Genomic DNA, 15,173 nt, shown 5'->3' with positions numbered 1-15,173 from the left:
CAAAATAAAGATGATTAATGGAGTACTTTTTTTTCTCTTCCATAAACAAAAGGGCTAAATGAAAATAAAGGATTATACAGCCTTTCACTTATATTTGGAGAGATTAATTATCTTTCCAGTCAAAGACAACAATTTTCTCTGCCAGAATCTTATTTTCTCTGTCTTTCATGAGCTCTTATTATTTAATTTATAAGTATTTTCCAACCACTGGCAGGCCCTGGGTCATCCATATGAATGGCTCAGAACCCCAGTACAGACGGCCCACTCTGCCGAACTTGTATACCCAGGAGAGCCCAACACACATAAGACTAGGGGAAGGATTGATGAAATTATAGACATTTACTCTTCTGTTACTGCACAAATAGATGGCATGTGGTTTCTCATTTTTATTTCATTCCATTCTATAAATCCTTGGCCATTCTAAACAGGTATTTCTACATAAATCATGTCACTATTTAAAAAAAAAAAAAGGTAATGTTTATTTTCACAACAATTACCAAACAGCTATGAACAAAGTGTTGGGGCAAGGTTTCCTGATGGCCATTTTTATAATTTCTATGCATTTTTAAAACATGCATAATCTTTCTCTAAGTTCTGGACTTTCCCCTGTAACTAAGATGAACATGAGTAATCAATATATAAATAGTAATCTCTAAAAACGTAGATTAAACTAAACAAATTCTTCAAAGAGCAATTAATCATGAGCTGGTAACCACAAGTGTGCTAAAATAAATGATAAACCTCTTTTTTCAACAGTTGTGGTGATAACCATATTCTCAGTTGTGGACAAGGGAGACTGTAAGGAAATGGCTATTCTGCCCAGTGGTTAATATTTACAAGCCCCATGACAATAAGAGCTATGACTTTTAACAAGAGAACTGGAAGGAAACCAGAATAAAGGCAAAAATCCTACTATAAATGTGAAGACTATAATAAAAGTTTCTAATTTTTTCCTGGATGCTCGGTGCCACCACATATATTTCTAACATGTTCAGAATATCTGCCAATTCATCCCTATTTGAGAATCTAATCAAGATTTTTTTTTAATTAAAAAAAAAAAGACACATCCTCTACCAGTGATTCCCAACTCTGGTATGCATCAGAATTCCCTGAGCAGTTTTTTAGAAATATATTTCACTGGATGCTTCCACCACTCCATCTCCCCATTCCTCTTCTGTATTCCACCCTTCTCCCCCAGATTCTGATTCTGTAGGTTTGTGAATCTGTTTGGGCTTATGTTCTATTTGTTTGCCTTCACCAGCTTTACTTAGACTTTTGTTAAATGCTCACTATGAAAGCTCCATAAATATTAAAATTTTAAATTTGCTAAATATGTTTTATACCATTAGAATTTGGCAAGCTAACTTCGAATAAAAACCATCCCATGGAGCCTGGACTTGAGCTGTTAAAGCATTTGAAGGAGATACAGATGTTGAGCTCCATTGTCAGGTCTAAAAACCTGGCTCTGCCATGCATCAGCTGACTCTGGGCATGCAACTTAACCTCTCTGTGCCTCGGTTTCTTTATCTGTAAAGTGGGAATTAAAAACAGTACCAATCTCATAGGGTCTTTGAGAGGGTTAACTAGCACTTATAATAGTGTCTGGCTCATGGTAAGCATAAAGAAGTGTGAGTTATTATTTTTATATAAAGCACTTATAATAGTGTCTGGCTCATGGTAAGCATATAGAAGTGTGAGTTATTATTTTTATATAAAGTTTTATCCAAGGACTAAAGAAATCAGTGAAAATTATATTTTTAAATCAAATGTTTAATTACATTGTTCTTTGCCTTTCAACTCTCCCATGTCTCTTTAAAAGCACAAGTTGTATGAATATACAATGGGTAAAGACGGTCTATTCAATAAACAGTGTTGGGATAATTGGACAGACACATGCAAAAAAAAGAAACTGAACGATCTTCTTACACCATATACAAGAATAGACTCAAAATGGATTAAAGACTTAAATGTAAGACCCGAAACCATAAAATTTCTGGAAAAAAAACATAAGCAGTGATCTCTCTGATATTGCTACTAGTAATTTATTTTCAGACATATCTCCTCAGGCAAGGGAAACAAAAGAAAAATAAACAAATGGGAATACATAAAACTAAAAAGCTTTTGCACAGCAAAGGAAACCATCAACAAAACAAAAAGACAACTGACTGATTGGGAGAAGATATTCGTTTATGATACATTTAATAAGAGGTTAATATCTAAAATATATAAAGAACTCATACAACTCAACAACAAAAAAACAAATACTCTATTTAAAAAATGGGCAGAAGACCTAAACAGATATTTCTCCAAAGAGGAAATACAGATGGTCAATAGACATATGAAAAGATGCTCAAGGTCACTAATCATCAGAGAAATGCAAATTAAAACCACAAGAAATATCACCTCACATCTGTCAGAATGGCTATCAGCAAATCAAAGAACAAGTGTTGGCGAGGATGTGAAGAAAAGGGAACCCTCATACACTGTTGGTGGGATTGCAAATTGGTACAGCCACTGTGGAAAATAGTCTGGAGGCTTCTCGAAAAATTAAAAATGGATATATATTTTGATCCAGCAATTATATTTCTGAGTATTTATCCAAAGAAAACCAAAACAATAATTTGTAAAGATCTATGCACCCCTATGTTCATGGCAGCACAATTTACAATAGCCAAGATAGGGAAGCAACCTAAATGTCCATCAACAGATGATTGGATAAAGAAATTATGGTTCATGTATACAATGGAATATTACTCAGCCGTTAAAAAAAGTGAAATCCTACCATTTGCAATGACACAGATGGATCTAGTGGTTATTATGCTGAGTGAAATAAGTCACAGAGAAAGAGAAACACCACATGATTTCACTTATATGTGGAATCTAAGGACCAGAAAGAACAAACTAATCAAAAAACAGACTTACAAATATAAAGGACAATATGGTGATGGCCAGATAAGAGGGGAGTTGGTTGCGGGGCTGGGAGAATGGGGTGAAGGGTTAAAGAAGAACAAATTAGTAGTTGATAGATGGTCATGGAATAGGGAGCACAGCATAGGGAATGTAGTCAGCAGTAATGTAATGGCTAAGTGGAGGGCCAGAGGAGAGAAAGAGCAATCAGGGATCATTTTATAAACTATACAAATGTCTAACCAATGTACTGTATGCTTGAAACTAATAATAAAATTAAATTTATAAGTAAGTAAGTAGATAGATAGATAGATAGATAGATAGATAGATAGATAGATAAAAGCACAAGTCATGCTTGGGAAGAACAAGTCCCCAGTCCTCATTTCTCTAGTTTCTGTCAAGACCACTGATCACCAGGAAGGCATCACCTTTATAAACAAGTACAGTAAGTCCTCACTGAACATCATCAATAGGTTTGGAGACTTTAAGTGAAATGATGGACATCGAACCAAATGTACCAAAGGCTAATTGATATGAACAAGAGTTAAGTTTCTACAGCATCTCATCAACATTATAATGAAATGACATGCAATGAAACAATATTATTCGAGGACCTGCTCTACTGGGAGCTATTTTGTAAAACTCATTTCAATAAATACAGGCAAATAGTTCTATTTGGAAATCTCCCTTTAAAAATGGAACTCTAAGATTTTTAAAATGCCACAGAAAAAAATCAATTTCATTATACTTATGTTGTCATATTTTCTTTACTCCCCCAAAAAATGGATTTTATTCCATTGTGGTTTTTGTATTTGCCTGATTACCCAAAATGCTAACTAGCCAAAGGATGAACATCATCCTTAGTGTCTCACCAGTTTTAGAAGTGATAAATTATAAATCACTTTACTTGGTCTGTATATACTAAGTGCCTCTCTCTGGAAGATCATATTAGTCCTATTACAATAATAATTTTTAGGTTTGCCACAATGATATTTTAAAAATCTATTCAATTTCACACCATTGTATAGTTTCTATTTATCTCTAGTATGTATTTAAATAGTCCCTCACACACAGAGATAGATCGAAATCTGTCTAAACTGTAACCATCACAGTCTCTTCACAAATTACTGACAGGAGTAACATGCCAGGGAGTTGGGGAGTAAGAAGACAGCTGAGATCACTCAACACACCATATGGGGACCTCTGTGTTTGAGGATGTTAGTGACAGGGTGGGGGACTTCAGAAAAAATGAGGGAGGCTGCTGTAACCCAGGAGCCACTTCATGGTATGACCAAATCAGAGGCCCCAGCCACTTACCTGCTCTAAACCAGGAGCCCCACGGACCCAGGTCTAAACTAACTGAAAAGTGACGGAGAAAGCCAGAAACATAATCCAAGTGGTGAAGATATGTGCTCACATGTAATCACTGGAGATGCCAAAAAACTCTAATATATTTCGCTGTGGCATTGGCAAAAGTTGTGGGACAATGGTGGGGAAAGGGTGAATACCACTTCATTTCAAAGATGTATTCCAATTAGCCTTGGTCCATTAGTAGGACACATTAGAAATATGTTTTTATTACTTCCACTCAGCTTCTCAATTTGAGATTTGCAAGAAAAATTAATCAAACTTGTGAGGGCTCATTGAAAATGTGTGAACTTATCTACAAAACTGAATTTAATGGTGTAGGATAAAAGAACAAATGTATCTTTCAGTAAGGAGATTTGATGTTGAAACTCTGCTCCAGAACTATAATGTTATAACATCTCATGACACTTTTCTGAAAAATTTATAGTAGCTGAGAAATCAATTATTACCAACATAAGCAGCATAGCAAGATTATACTTCCAACTCAATTCTTTTCAAGAAATATTTATTGAGCACCACCTTATAGCAGATCCTGAGTAAAGGGATGTAAGACAAAACAAGTGGATCAGATGTGCTCTGCCTTCCTACTGTTTCCACAGCATGGGGCAAAGAGAGGTTAAGGGTTATGGGGTTCAGAATAAGGACACTTCTATCTAGGTGATGGAGCATAATTAGAGATAATTTCGTTGTAGAATTAACATTTCAATTATATCTAAGAAGGCAAATGGGAAGCTGAGTCAGAGACGTGAAAAAGAAAGCCGTCAAATTGCAGGACACGACAAAAGAAAAAAGGTAGGCTGAAGAAGTGCAGAGAGTATTTGAGAATTAGCATGGAGTCCAGCTTGATTTGAACACAGAATTTGAGCAAGACAGAAATGGGAAGTGAAACTCAGGGATAAACAGACAGTTTAGGATTTTCCACTTTCTGTAATTGTCAGTGGAGATCCGTTGAAGATTTTTAAATGGAGAAATGATGATAGAAGCTGTACTGTGGGGAGACCAAAACAGCAGCGTGAGCAGACTGGGAGTATTACCATTCTCCAGGCCTTTTGAACTGTACTAGACGTTTTTGTTTGTTACCATGACTGTGAGAACATTACTGGAATTCTACGGTGGAGGTTACAGATGGCAGACACTCTGCAATGTGCAAGAGTCCTGAAGAACAAAAAAACTGTCCCAGCCATAATACCAAGAGACACTGGTGGAGGAAGGAAGGACTAGAGCTGGGACTAGAGCAAATCAGATGAGTGCAATAATACCAGCATCAGTGAATGATCGAAGCCAGGGTGGTACAAATAGGCTTCAAAAAGTCAATATATAAGAGACCTTGAAAAGGGGGCGATAGAAGCCACAGGTCCTACTGGAGATAAGAAATGTGATGGAGGAAGAATACCACAGCTTTGAGCCTCAGTGACAGGAACAATATGGACTCTTACAAAAACTCAAAAAGCAAATCCTGAATTAGGCTTCAAGCCTTACACAGGCATAAGTTCCTCTGATCTGCCTTCTATCTCATGAGAATGTTAATACACACACACACACACACACACACACACATACACACCCCACCTCATCTCCTTCTGCAGTTCTGCCTCTAGTTCATTACTTTATACATCCATAGCACTTACTAGTGATGGGCCAAGCCCTCTTTACCTTTTTTTGTTCAGTGAATGGTCTTGGCATACGGCAGGTGCTCCTTCAACTATAGTCAGTATTCTGCTCTATAAAGTGAACACTAGACATAATAGTCACCACTCTCAAAGTTCCAGGGCCTCTCTCCCCCACTGTTACATCTTTCTGGACCAGTCATATAGCATCTTCATTGTTTTAGAAATGTGATCTAGCAATAACCTCACTGCTTTGACAGTCAATTTAAAGAACGTATTCTAATTAGAAATTCACAGGCTTCAAACAAAAGAGAAGAAAAGGATAAGTGATGAGTGAGAGATCCAGGAGCATAATTAGGAGCAGAAGTTAGTTTCTTTGGCTATAGAAGAACTTCTGGAAACCACCTGATAGAGGTCAGTTGACAGACATCTGTGAGAAGTGAAAACACTTTCATGTCACAGGACACCTGGAATCCTTCACTTTTCTAAAGCATGAAAATCCTCATTCAGCATGCTCAAGAAATGCTTTTAAAGAAGTAAGTAATGATGACATTTGGAAATGCTTCTGTGTTCTCACCTGGCATTCTTTTTCTTTGCCAGCAGACTTTCAAAGAAATAGAACTTAGAAGGCCAGAGAGAATTTTTTAAAGTTAAATTTAAGTGCAAATGCGTAATTCCAGAATCAGTTTCTCTCTAAGGGTTCAACGGTATCTAGTGAGGAAACATACATTGCTATATTTGCTGCAAAATAGATATTTACAAACTCAACTAAAAGAAGTCTGGAAGTTTCTTAAAAGATTACAGGTAGATTTACCACACGACCCAGGAATTCCACTCTTGAATATGCACTCAAACTAAATGAAAAAATATGTCTACACAAAAACGTGGAGGAAAATGTTCATCACATCATTATTCATCACATCATTATTCATCATGGCCAAAAAGTGGAAACAACCCAAATGTCCATGAATGGATGAATAAATGAAGAAAATGTGGTATAGCCATACAATTGAATATTATTTGACAATAAAAATGAGTGAAGTACTGATACATGGTATAGCACAGATGAACTTTAAAACATTATGCTAAGTGAGAGAAGCCAATCATTTAAAAACACACATATTATATGATTCCATTTATATGAAATTTCAAAAATAGAAAAATCTAGAGACAGAAAGTGGTTTAGTTGTTGCCTAGGGCTGAGGGGACTAGGGGAAAGTCAAATGACTGCAAGTAAATATAGAGTTTCTTTTTTGGGTGATGAAAATGTTTTAAAATTGACTATGCCAATGGCTATACGATTCTGTAAATACACTAAAAATCAATTAACTAGATACTTTAAATGGATATAAATCATACAGTGTATGAATTATCTCTCAATAAAGTTTTTTTTTTGTCTCACTAAAATATTTCCTTTAACATGGTATGAGAGCAGAAAGGGTCATTTTGTTTTCTTTAAATACTTCATTTTCATTTCCACTTATTGAAAAACAAATATGTTGTATATCTAAATAGATTTCCCATTTCATTGTCTATCTGGACTACCACATGCTCAAACATCAGAAGGTATTCATGGATGAATGAATGAATGAATGAATGAATGAATGAATGAACGAACGGATGGAGGAGTCCCCACAAAGCCCTAAGAAGGCACTTTGGGAAGGTGCTACAGTAAAGGGATACTCACAGGAAGTCCCCGCGGTCCTCGGGGTCCCACCTCTCCGGGTGGCCCTTGTTGGCCCTGTTATGAGTAAGGCAGGTAGAGAGATAGTTAACATTACTTTGCTTAGTGATGACAACAGGTTATATCGTGTGGAAGGGTAGCTGTGGCATCTTACCGGTTTGCCCGAATTCCCCAATTGACCAGGCTTCCCTGGAGCACCTGTGTTACCCTAAAGGCAAAACGTAACATAATTCAGACAGTAAGTAAGCCTAATTATCAATCTGTCTTACCCAGACTGGGTATTTCTTACACTTAAATAGCATTAATTTCTCAATTTCACATTGAGAATGTGGGAGGATGTAGGATCTCTTTCTTGGTGGATATGTCAAAGTTCTTTTAACTCAGGGTACTGTTTTGTTATCCCAGAAGTATAGGAAAGGTGTCAAAATGTCAAAAAATAAAGGTCTTTAGCCTGACAAGAATACAATATTTTTATTTCTTCGCTATATTAATTATATGTCTTCCCTTTACCATTTTCACCTTCAATACACTACTGTGAACTCTTTTACTTGACATTGACACTATTAAAATTATAAAGAATCATGTCAACGTAAGGAAATGAGTGTATGCTCTTGAGAAAACCCTGCCAGCAAGCTCTAGAGAAAGCACAGGTCTGGGGATGGCATCTCCACAATCAGTCTCTCATCGTCCACTTATTAGGGCATGCCTCTGTTCAATAAGCCGTGGACCACTATGATTGGAGGGCTGCAGCCATATCGACTCATAGTGACCAGTTTCTACATTATTCACAGTTTTTCTATTTTAATTAAAGTAAAGCTAACTTTAACCCTTTAATTTTTTCTCTCACCTGTGATTTTTAATTACCAGAATATAAGCACTAGTTGATCGATGTGTGAACAAGATGCCTAATATCTTTTTAGTTCAAGCTAAATCATCTTAATATTCGCTGACATATAATTTTTATGGTGCAATAATATCTTCTTCATTTTCAGTGGCAAAAAACAATAAAACTTTCTCTGTTTTATACTATCAAAAGATGACATTTTGAGAAGAAAGTCTAATCAACAGCACTTTGTCCAAGTATTCTTTCTATAGCTGGGAAAGAGACTAGCATTTGAAGACTAAAAGCTTTTTTGATTTCTCCTTAAAGTCAAATATAAAATAAAAGGCAGGTTGAAAATATCAACAAATATAAAATAAAATATATTAATAAAAGAATCAAGGAATCAATAAAAGTATTAATTTAAAAGTTTTCATCTTTTACCTTTTCACCGGCAGCACCCTTTGCACCAGGAATTCCAGGCACACCCTGAAAGAATGCACACAGAACATGAGTTTAATCACCTCATCTGAGAATCTGTGAGATGCCAAGTCCACTGCACACTGTCCAGGAGATGAGGAAATTATGACAAGCTCAAAGCTTTAGTGCGAGAAAGATTCTTCCTAGTTCCCCAACTCTGAACAGTTAGTTATAGAATGACCCACAGTTTAGAATGCATGACTTTACTGCATGTATCTGGCTTGTTAAGTCTGAATGCCCTTAAAGCAAATTCTATGTCTAAACTAAAGTTATTTTTCAAGGATGAACTTCCAAATGACAATCTAGTACCATTTTCAGGTCAATGGGAGCTATTACCAGCATGATTTAATGTACAGGATAAGAAAACATGGACCTATCGAAAGCCCTAAGCTTAAGTGAAAAAAAGAAAAATAGAATGGCAGGCGAATGCTGGGTCTAAGATTTGGTGCTATTGGGAGTCCTAATAGTTTCTAACTGATTATTTTTAAAAGTGTCAGATAATAAATTGGAGGCCGGTCCTCAGTTAACTTGAAACATTTGCCTCCAAAGAGCCAAGAATACAGATAGTATAATATACATGAATTTTCAGCCACATTAATGCAGAGAAACACCAATTTGAATAAGTTAAAATAGCACATAATCAAAAAGTAATACCTTATCTCTCACACTGTTCCTGAGCATACTCTCAACCCTCTTATTGCTCAACCAGGCTAACAAGAACTTCAGAACAGGTAAAAAGTAGGAGAAAGTGGACCACAGCTCAGGGTTAGTAAAAAGACATAAGGAAGATTGAGTGAACCTCAGAGAGAAGAGAGATGCAAAATGTAAAATTAAAGCTTAGTATATTGTTAGAGAAATAACTAGTAACACAGAGAAAAAGTACAAAAATGTAAACATAAAAATATAAAATTACAGCATCATATATTCCCCAGAACTTATCAAATTATTTAATGTGCTTCTTCCCAAAATTTAGTTAGTTAGTTAGTTAGTTAGTTAGTTAGTTTTTAGGCAAGGCAACTCTTGGTTGACCTCACAGATTGCAAGGATTTTGACAGCTTGCAATCCTTATTTTTTTTTATTTTTTACGCCTTCAGCACCTGGTCTTCCTAGGTGATCTCCCATCCAAGTACTAACCAGAGATCAGATGGGATTGGGCTTATTCAGGGTGGCATGGCCGTAGACCTCTTTCCAAAATTTATATCTATGTATATCAATGTATGTATATAAACCAATAAACATTTAAAAAATTAAATACTTACAGGTAACCCCTGCAATCCTGCATCACCAGGAGGCCCAGGTTTCCCTGGTTCACCCTGAAAAAAAGTTTTTGTCACATCATTGAGCCTATATGACTATTTCTTTTAAGGAAAGGAAGGACAAAGAGCTTCAAGCAAAAGGATTATCCCTACAGCTGACCTTAAGTGCACTTTTATAATGTGACCTAGTTCAGGGTGGAGGGTAGGAATGGGATAGGACTTGAGACATAAATTCAATCAAAACACACAATTTCCTTCGGCCTACTTTCATCAACAGGACAGTTTTCCTGAATTCCTGAAATCAAGCAAACAAAACGTACTATTGTAATAAGTATTTTGAATTGATGCTTGATTCAAAAATAAGAGGGAAAAAACCCAAAGCAGCTAAATAAATTTCCCAGTAATGTAGTAATGGAAATGCTGTGCTTGGCTGGCCAGGGCAGAGGTGGCCTATTCACTCTCAGACTAAGTCACACAGCTACCTTTGTTCCAGGCATGCCAGGTATCCCGTCACGGCCATCCACACCAGGCAGGCCCTAAAGACACACAAAGAGACACACTGTCTCTCCAAAACCGTCACATTCTTTTTCCCTTCATTATTTTCTAAAGTTTTATTATGAGTTAATAATCACTTTGAAAAATATGCTTGATGATTACAGCTCGGGACGTACCGTGTCTCCTTTGGACCCAGGGAGGCCAGGAATTCCTCTAGAACCTTGAGCCCCCTGCAGGGCAGAAGGGAAAGGATAGATAAGACATGTTCAATTATCACAATACTTAGGACACATCAAAGAGATGAGCAAAATCAGCAGATGACACTGAAAAGCACGATGCTTATAGCGATTAACATTAATTTGAACTCACTCTATCTCCCTTGGGCCCTACTTCTCCTGGAGGTCCTCGCTGTCCTTGATCACCCTGGAGGAAAATAAAATTTTGTTAATATAAGCAAAAATTACTTATTGATAGACTTTTCGAAATTATAAAACACCATCCACATTATCTTACTATTGCTCTTTCATGCCAATGGCTTTGCTCTATCATGGATGCCTAGCTCAAGAAATCTTTTTATAAAAATTACATTGTCTTAAAAAATGATATTGCCATGGGGATCATTGAGGTTTACAGTCTTTTGATTTCATCTTAAATACGTAATGCTTCTGTGCTCTTTGGATGTATAGGTGTAATAAAATTAAGATCCATACTGCAGGTAACCTTGACATTAGTAACTGTGTTTACATATCAGCTACTCTCATTGACTATCGTGGTGGGTTCAGGTTTGGATTCATTGCCGATCTTTTCACCATATTATTTAATTCCCCAGTTGATAATAATGGTTTTTGTTAAAGTTATCAAGCTAATGTTAACATATGGTATAGGTGGCAACAGATGAGAGGATGTGTCTTCCTAAAATACAGGTTTAGTTAAACTGTTTAACTATTCTAAAACCTGGAATGACTTCCTATTATTACCAGATCAATTCCTATTGCTTAGATTGGCATTAAACGCTCTCCACAATGTGTTTCTACATTACCTTCAATTTTACTTTCTCAACAGAAACTTTCCACTTCAGACAGTGACAGCTCCTACGACAGCACCTCATCATAACCACCAGTGCTTCTTCTTACTTGTACTCCGCTGTTTTCCAAACCAACCTTCCTCTAACGTCCTCTTGCTTGGATTATTTCTACTATATGCTCTAGTGCTTGACCTTATAATGTATGGTTTAGTTATATTCTATCTTTCCCACAAGACCATATAGGACCTTAATAGTTGGAAGTTCTATTTTACTAATATTTTTCTACTTTTTATGTGGTATAAGTGATTATTAATGAATGACTTTACTTATTTTCTTACAGAAGAGGCATGAGGCAGCCTATAATAATGACACATGTACACATGGCAGTCAAAATATGGAATAATGAGATCGGAAATCATATAGGAAAAAAAGGATAGAACTACTCCAGAACTTAAAATGAGATAGTTACTGTGACTCTAAGCATTTTGACAACCAAAACACAAGGAAAACATAGCAAATATAACAACTTAACAATTTAACTTCATCATGAGAAAGACGAAACCCATGTTAAGTCAGAGAAACATTTTTCTCTAAGAAAGAGATGCTTTTCTTAATTAAAATTTTTTTAATAAATATAAAAACAATTGCTCATTTTTCCACTTCAGTTACTCATATGTAAAAGATGCTTGCACACACACATACATATAGCAAAAAATCTATTGTCGATCATTGCTAAAAAAAAATCTATCATTAGCTCTTGTAAAAGGAAAACTTACAGGTGCACCAGGAATACCTCGAGGCCCAGGTTCTCCATCTAAGCCCCGAGCACCCTGCCAAAAAAAAAAAAAAATTTAGATTAGTCATGTACGTTAAAGGGCCCATCAGTTTTTCTAAAGAATTTTAATAGCCAGATAAAAAGGAGGTTTTGTGTTTGTAATATATATTCTTCATCAGTGAACTCCAAAGAGTAGTTAAGACATGTGAACTATGAGAACACTAGTTTATATCTCTTCCTACAAAAAGTACTTACACCCAATCTTTGATATCACTCTGGATATTTTAAGTTAACATTGCATCCATTCTTGGTTGTTGACATAAACTAAAAACACTGGTACTTATTTAGGGAACTTGTCAAACCTACAAGAAGGGTTTGATAGCCACCCTCCTGGATTCTCAGGATTCCTATGGGAACTTATTAATGGTGAAGACCAAGGAGACATCCAAAAAATAACTGCCATGGGCTCTACTGCTGCTATAGTTGTGGGGAGGAATTTCTGGGACCTTGCATTTCTACCAAGAATCAGAATAAGAAATCCAGCCGTGTGATTTGGAAGGATGAATTGTAACAAGGATTTGAGCATCCCCTCTTCCAACCTGAATAGATGTTAAGTTCCACTTGCATATAGTAGTGGATCTACTCTCTTAAAAACAAATTCATCCTGCCAAGTGATGATAGCATAAGAACTACGAAGCTTTATAAATCTAATTATCTTGAACTTATCTCTAACTTGATTATATATATTGTACATATCCCCCTCATTTTCATTATAAAATTAAAATATGATTTTGAAACAAAATTATGGGATTTTTTAGTGTTCTCTACATATGGTACATGACAAAATACAACCCACTTCTTTAAACCTTTTTCTCTTCAACTAAGTGAATGAGAAGGGCAACTGAAGTGAGCAGGCCATCTCCAATGAACAGGATTGAGATGGGGAGACAATAAAATAAATGGTAAACAGTATAAAGAATATTGGATAGATGTCAGGCCAAGAAAACCAGATGGACAGTGTCTGTGGTAAGAATTAAAAATTAGAAAACCTTTGCTAGGAGGCTCAGACACAGGTAGAATCAAAGAAAGAACACAACTGAAGCAGAGGCACCACAGAGCCTTGAAATTCTTTGATCCCTAAACACTAGAACAGAGCAGAAGGCATTCCACATTCATCAGGGAAGAAGAGGTTTGGAAGACCTAAAAAAGACCTTGAATTCATCATTCACCGTGAGTTGCGAGAGCAGCACCCAGCCTTTGCATTATAGAAATAGCTTTGATGTACTCGCCCCTCCTCTCTCTCTCTTACTGCTGTTCAGCAGGAGCGCAGATCCAAACTGCAGTTACTAGGTAACCACTCCATGGGTCTGAGTTCATGAGAAGAGCTTTTATTATTATTATTATTATTAAAAGCAATTTGACAGAAATCAGAGGAAATGGGAAATTTTGAAAAATACCAAGTAGAAAAATACCTCAAGTCAAGAGCATCTCAAGAACAGTAACAGTTTCAAACTGAGAGGTCATATATACTAGGAGATGATTTAAACCCAGAAAAAGCAAAGGCCTAGGTATCAGCAACTTCAAAATGAATTGAATCCATTATTTAATAATAGAAGAGATACATAAAGAATATTACTTAAGATCACATAAATATAAAAATATAAAATATGTTTTTAAAGTTCAGTGTTTTTAGAAAAGAACTATTCCAGAGGAAATGTAAGAAGAAAGCAGGCAGAATAAGGAGAATACCTAGAAGAGACAAAGAAAGAGGCTTAAAAAATGAAATTGAAGAAATTATTCACAAAATCATTCTTTTAAGTTACAAAAATGTGCGTCTCTTTAAAAAATATATTTAATTTTTATTTACTGAGCACCTACAATGTGCAAGTTATTCTTGTTTATTAACAAAAGGTTCTGTGCTTCTGTGTGGAATGACACAAATTAGCCATAAAACTTTTAAAGAAAACAAGATGAGAGTGAGAAGTGATGATGGATAAAAGTGTCTTTTTTTTTTTTCTGGCACCTACAAATTGGATTTCTTAACATTTTTTCTAAGAAGTGGTAATCATTTTCTTAAAATCTGATGGAGAAGCTTGACACACCCCTTTATACACCACATGCACATATAGAGCAAAAAAAACATTTCTGAGCCCATCAGGAACCTTCAGGTTTCCATTGTTTTTGCTTATGATACTCACTCAACCACTGGTCTCCTCCACTACTCATCTTCTGCCAATGGCAATGCCTCATCCTTCTAGGCCCAACATTAGCCTAATGCCACCTCCTTCATGATCCCTCCCTGTTCCCCTATCAAGGTTAGCCACACAGTCTTCACTCCCTCATACCACTTTCCCTCAAATGTATGTCTCTCTCGTTTGCATTGTAATTAACTATCTGTTTTCTTCCAATACATAACAAACTTGCTCAAGTCCTTATTCCTCTTTGAATCTCCCCAACATCTTGCAGAGTGTCTTGCTATGGAAATGCTAGGAGACTCTGGTGTCTGAGACCAGGTGAAGAACAGGTTGGTGAACTCCGGCCACAAGTGTATGGTCCCTACTGAGGGCAGAGCTCAGCAATCAGTTTGACAGGAGAGCCACTAATGGCCCTAGTGTCCTTGCTGGTGTCCTGCCCTCTCTCATCTCTCCCTTTCTATCATAGTCTGTCTTAGCCTTGCTCTCCAGGTACTGCATCAGTGCTATTGGTGTACACTATGGATAATGATAAAGTGATTAAAAAAAAAAACCAGCTTATTCC

At 36.3% G+C, this 15,173-nt stretch overlaps 1 protein-coding gene across 1 annotated transcript in view; it reads right to left on the bottom strand.

Moving 5' to 3' along the window:
* The window catches only part of COL9A1 (collagen type IX alpha 1 chain), a 63,749-nt gene that overhangs the window by 25,951 nt on the left and 22,625 nt on the right, over positions 1–15,173 (bottom strand). The window contains exons 15-22 of the mRNA XM_039853113.1: positions 12,418–12,471; positions 10,987–11,040; positions 10,794–10,847; positions 10,605–10,658; positions 10,126–10,179; positions 8,831–8,875; positions 7,721–7,774; positions 7,570–7,623 (exon numbers count right to left, since the gene is read on the bottom strand). Coding sequence (XP_039709047.1) covers positions 7,570–7,623; positions 7,721–7,774; positions 8,831–8,875; positions 10,126–10,179; positions 10,605–10,658; positions 10,794–10,847; positions 10,987–11,040; positions 12,418–12,471 — 423 coding nt within the window. The remainder of the gene's footprint in view (positions 1–7,569; positions 7,624–7,720; positions 7,775–8,830; positions 8,876–10,125; positions 10,180–10,604; positions 10,659–10,793; positions 10,848–10,986; positions 11,041–12,417; positions 12,472–15,173) is intronic.

The sequence above is a fragment of the Pteropus medius genome, unplaced genomic scaffold, assembly GCF_902729225.1.
Source record: "Pteropus medius unplaced genomic scaffold, Ma_sr-lr_union100, whole genome shotgun sequence".
In the NCBI taxonomy this organism is placed as follows: Eukaryota; Metazoa; Chordata; class Mammalia; order Chiroptera; family Pteropodidae; genus Pteropus; species Pteropus medius.
This window is presented reverse-complemented; position numbering and strand designations above follow the sequence as displayed.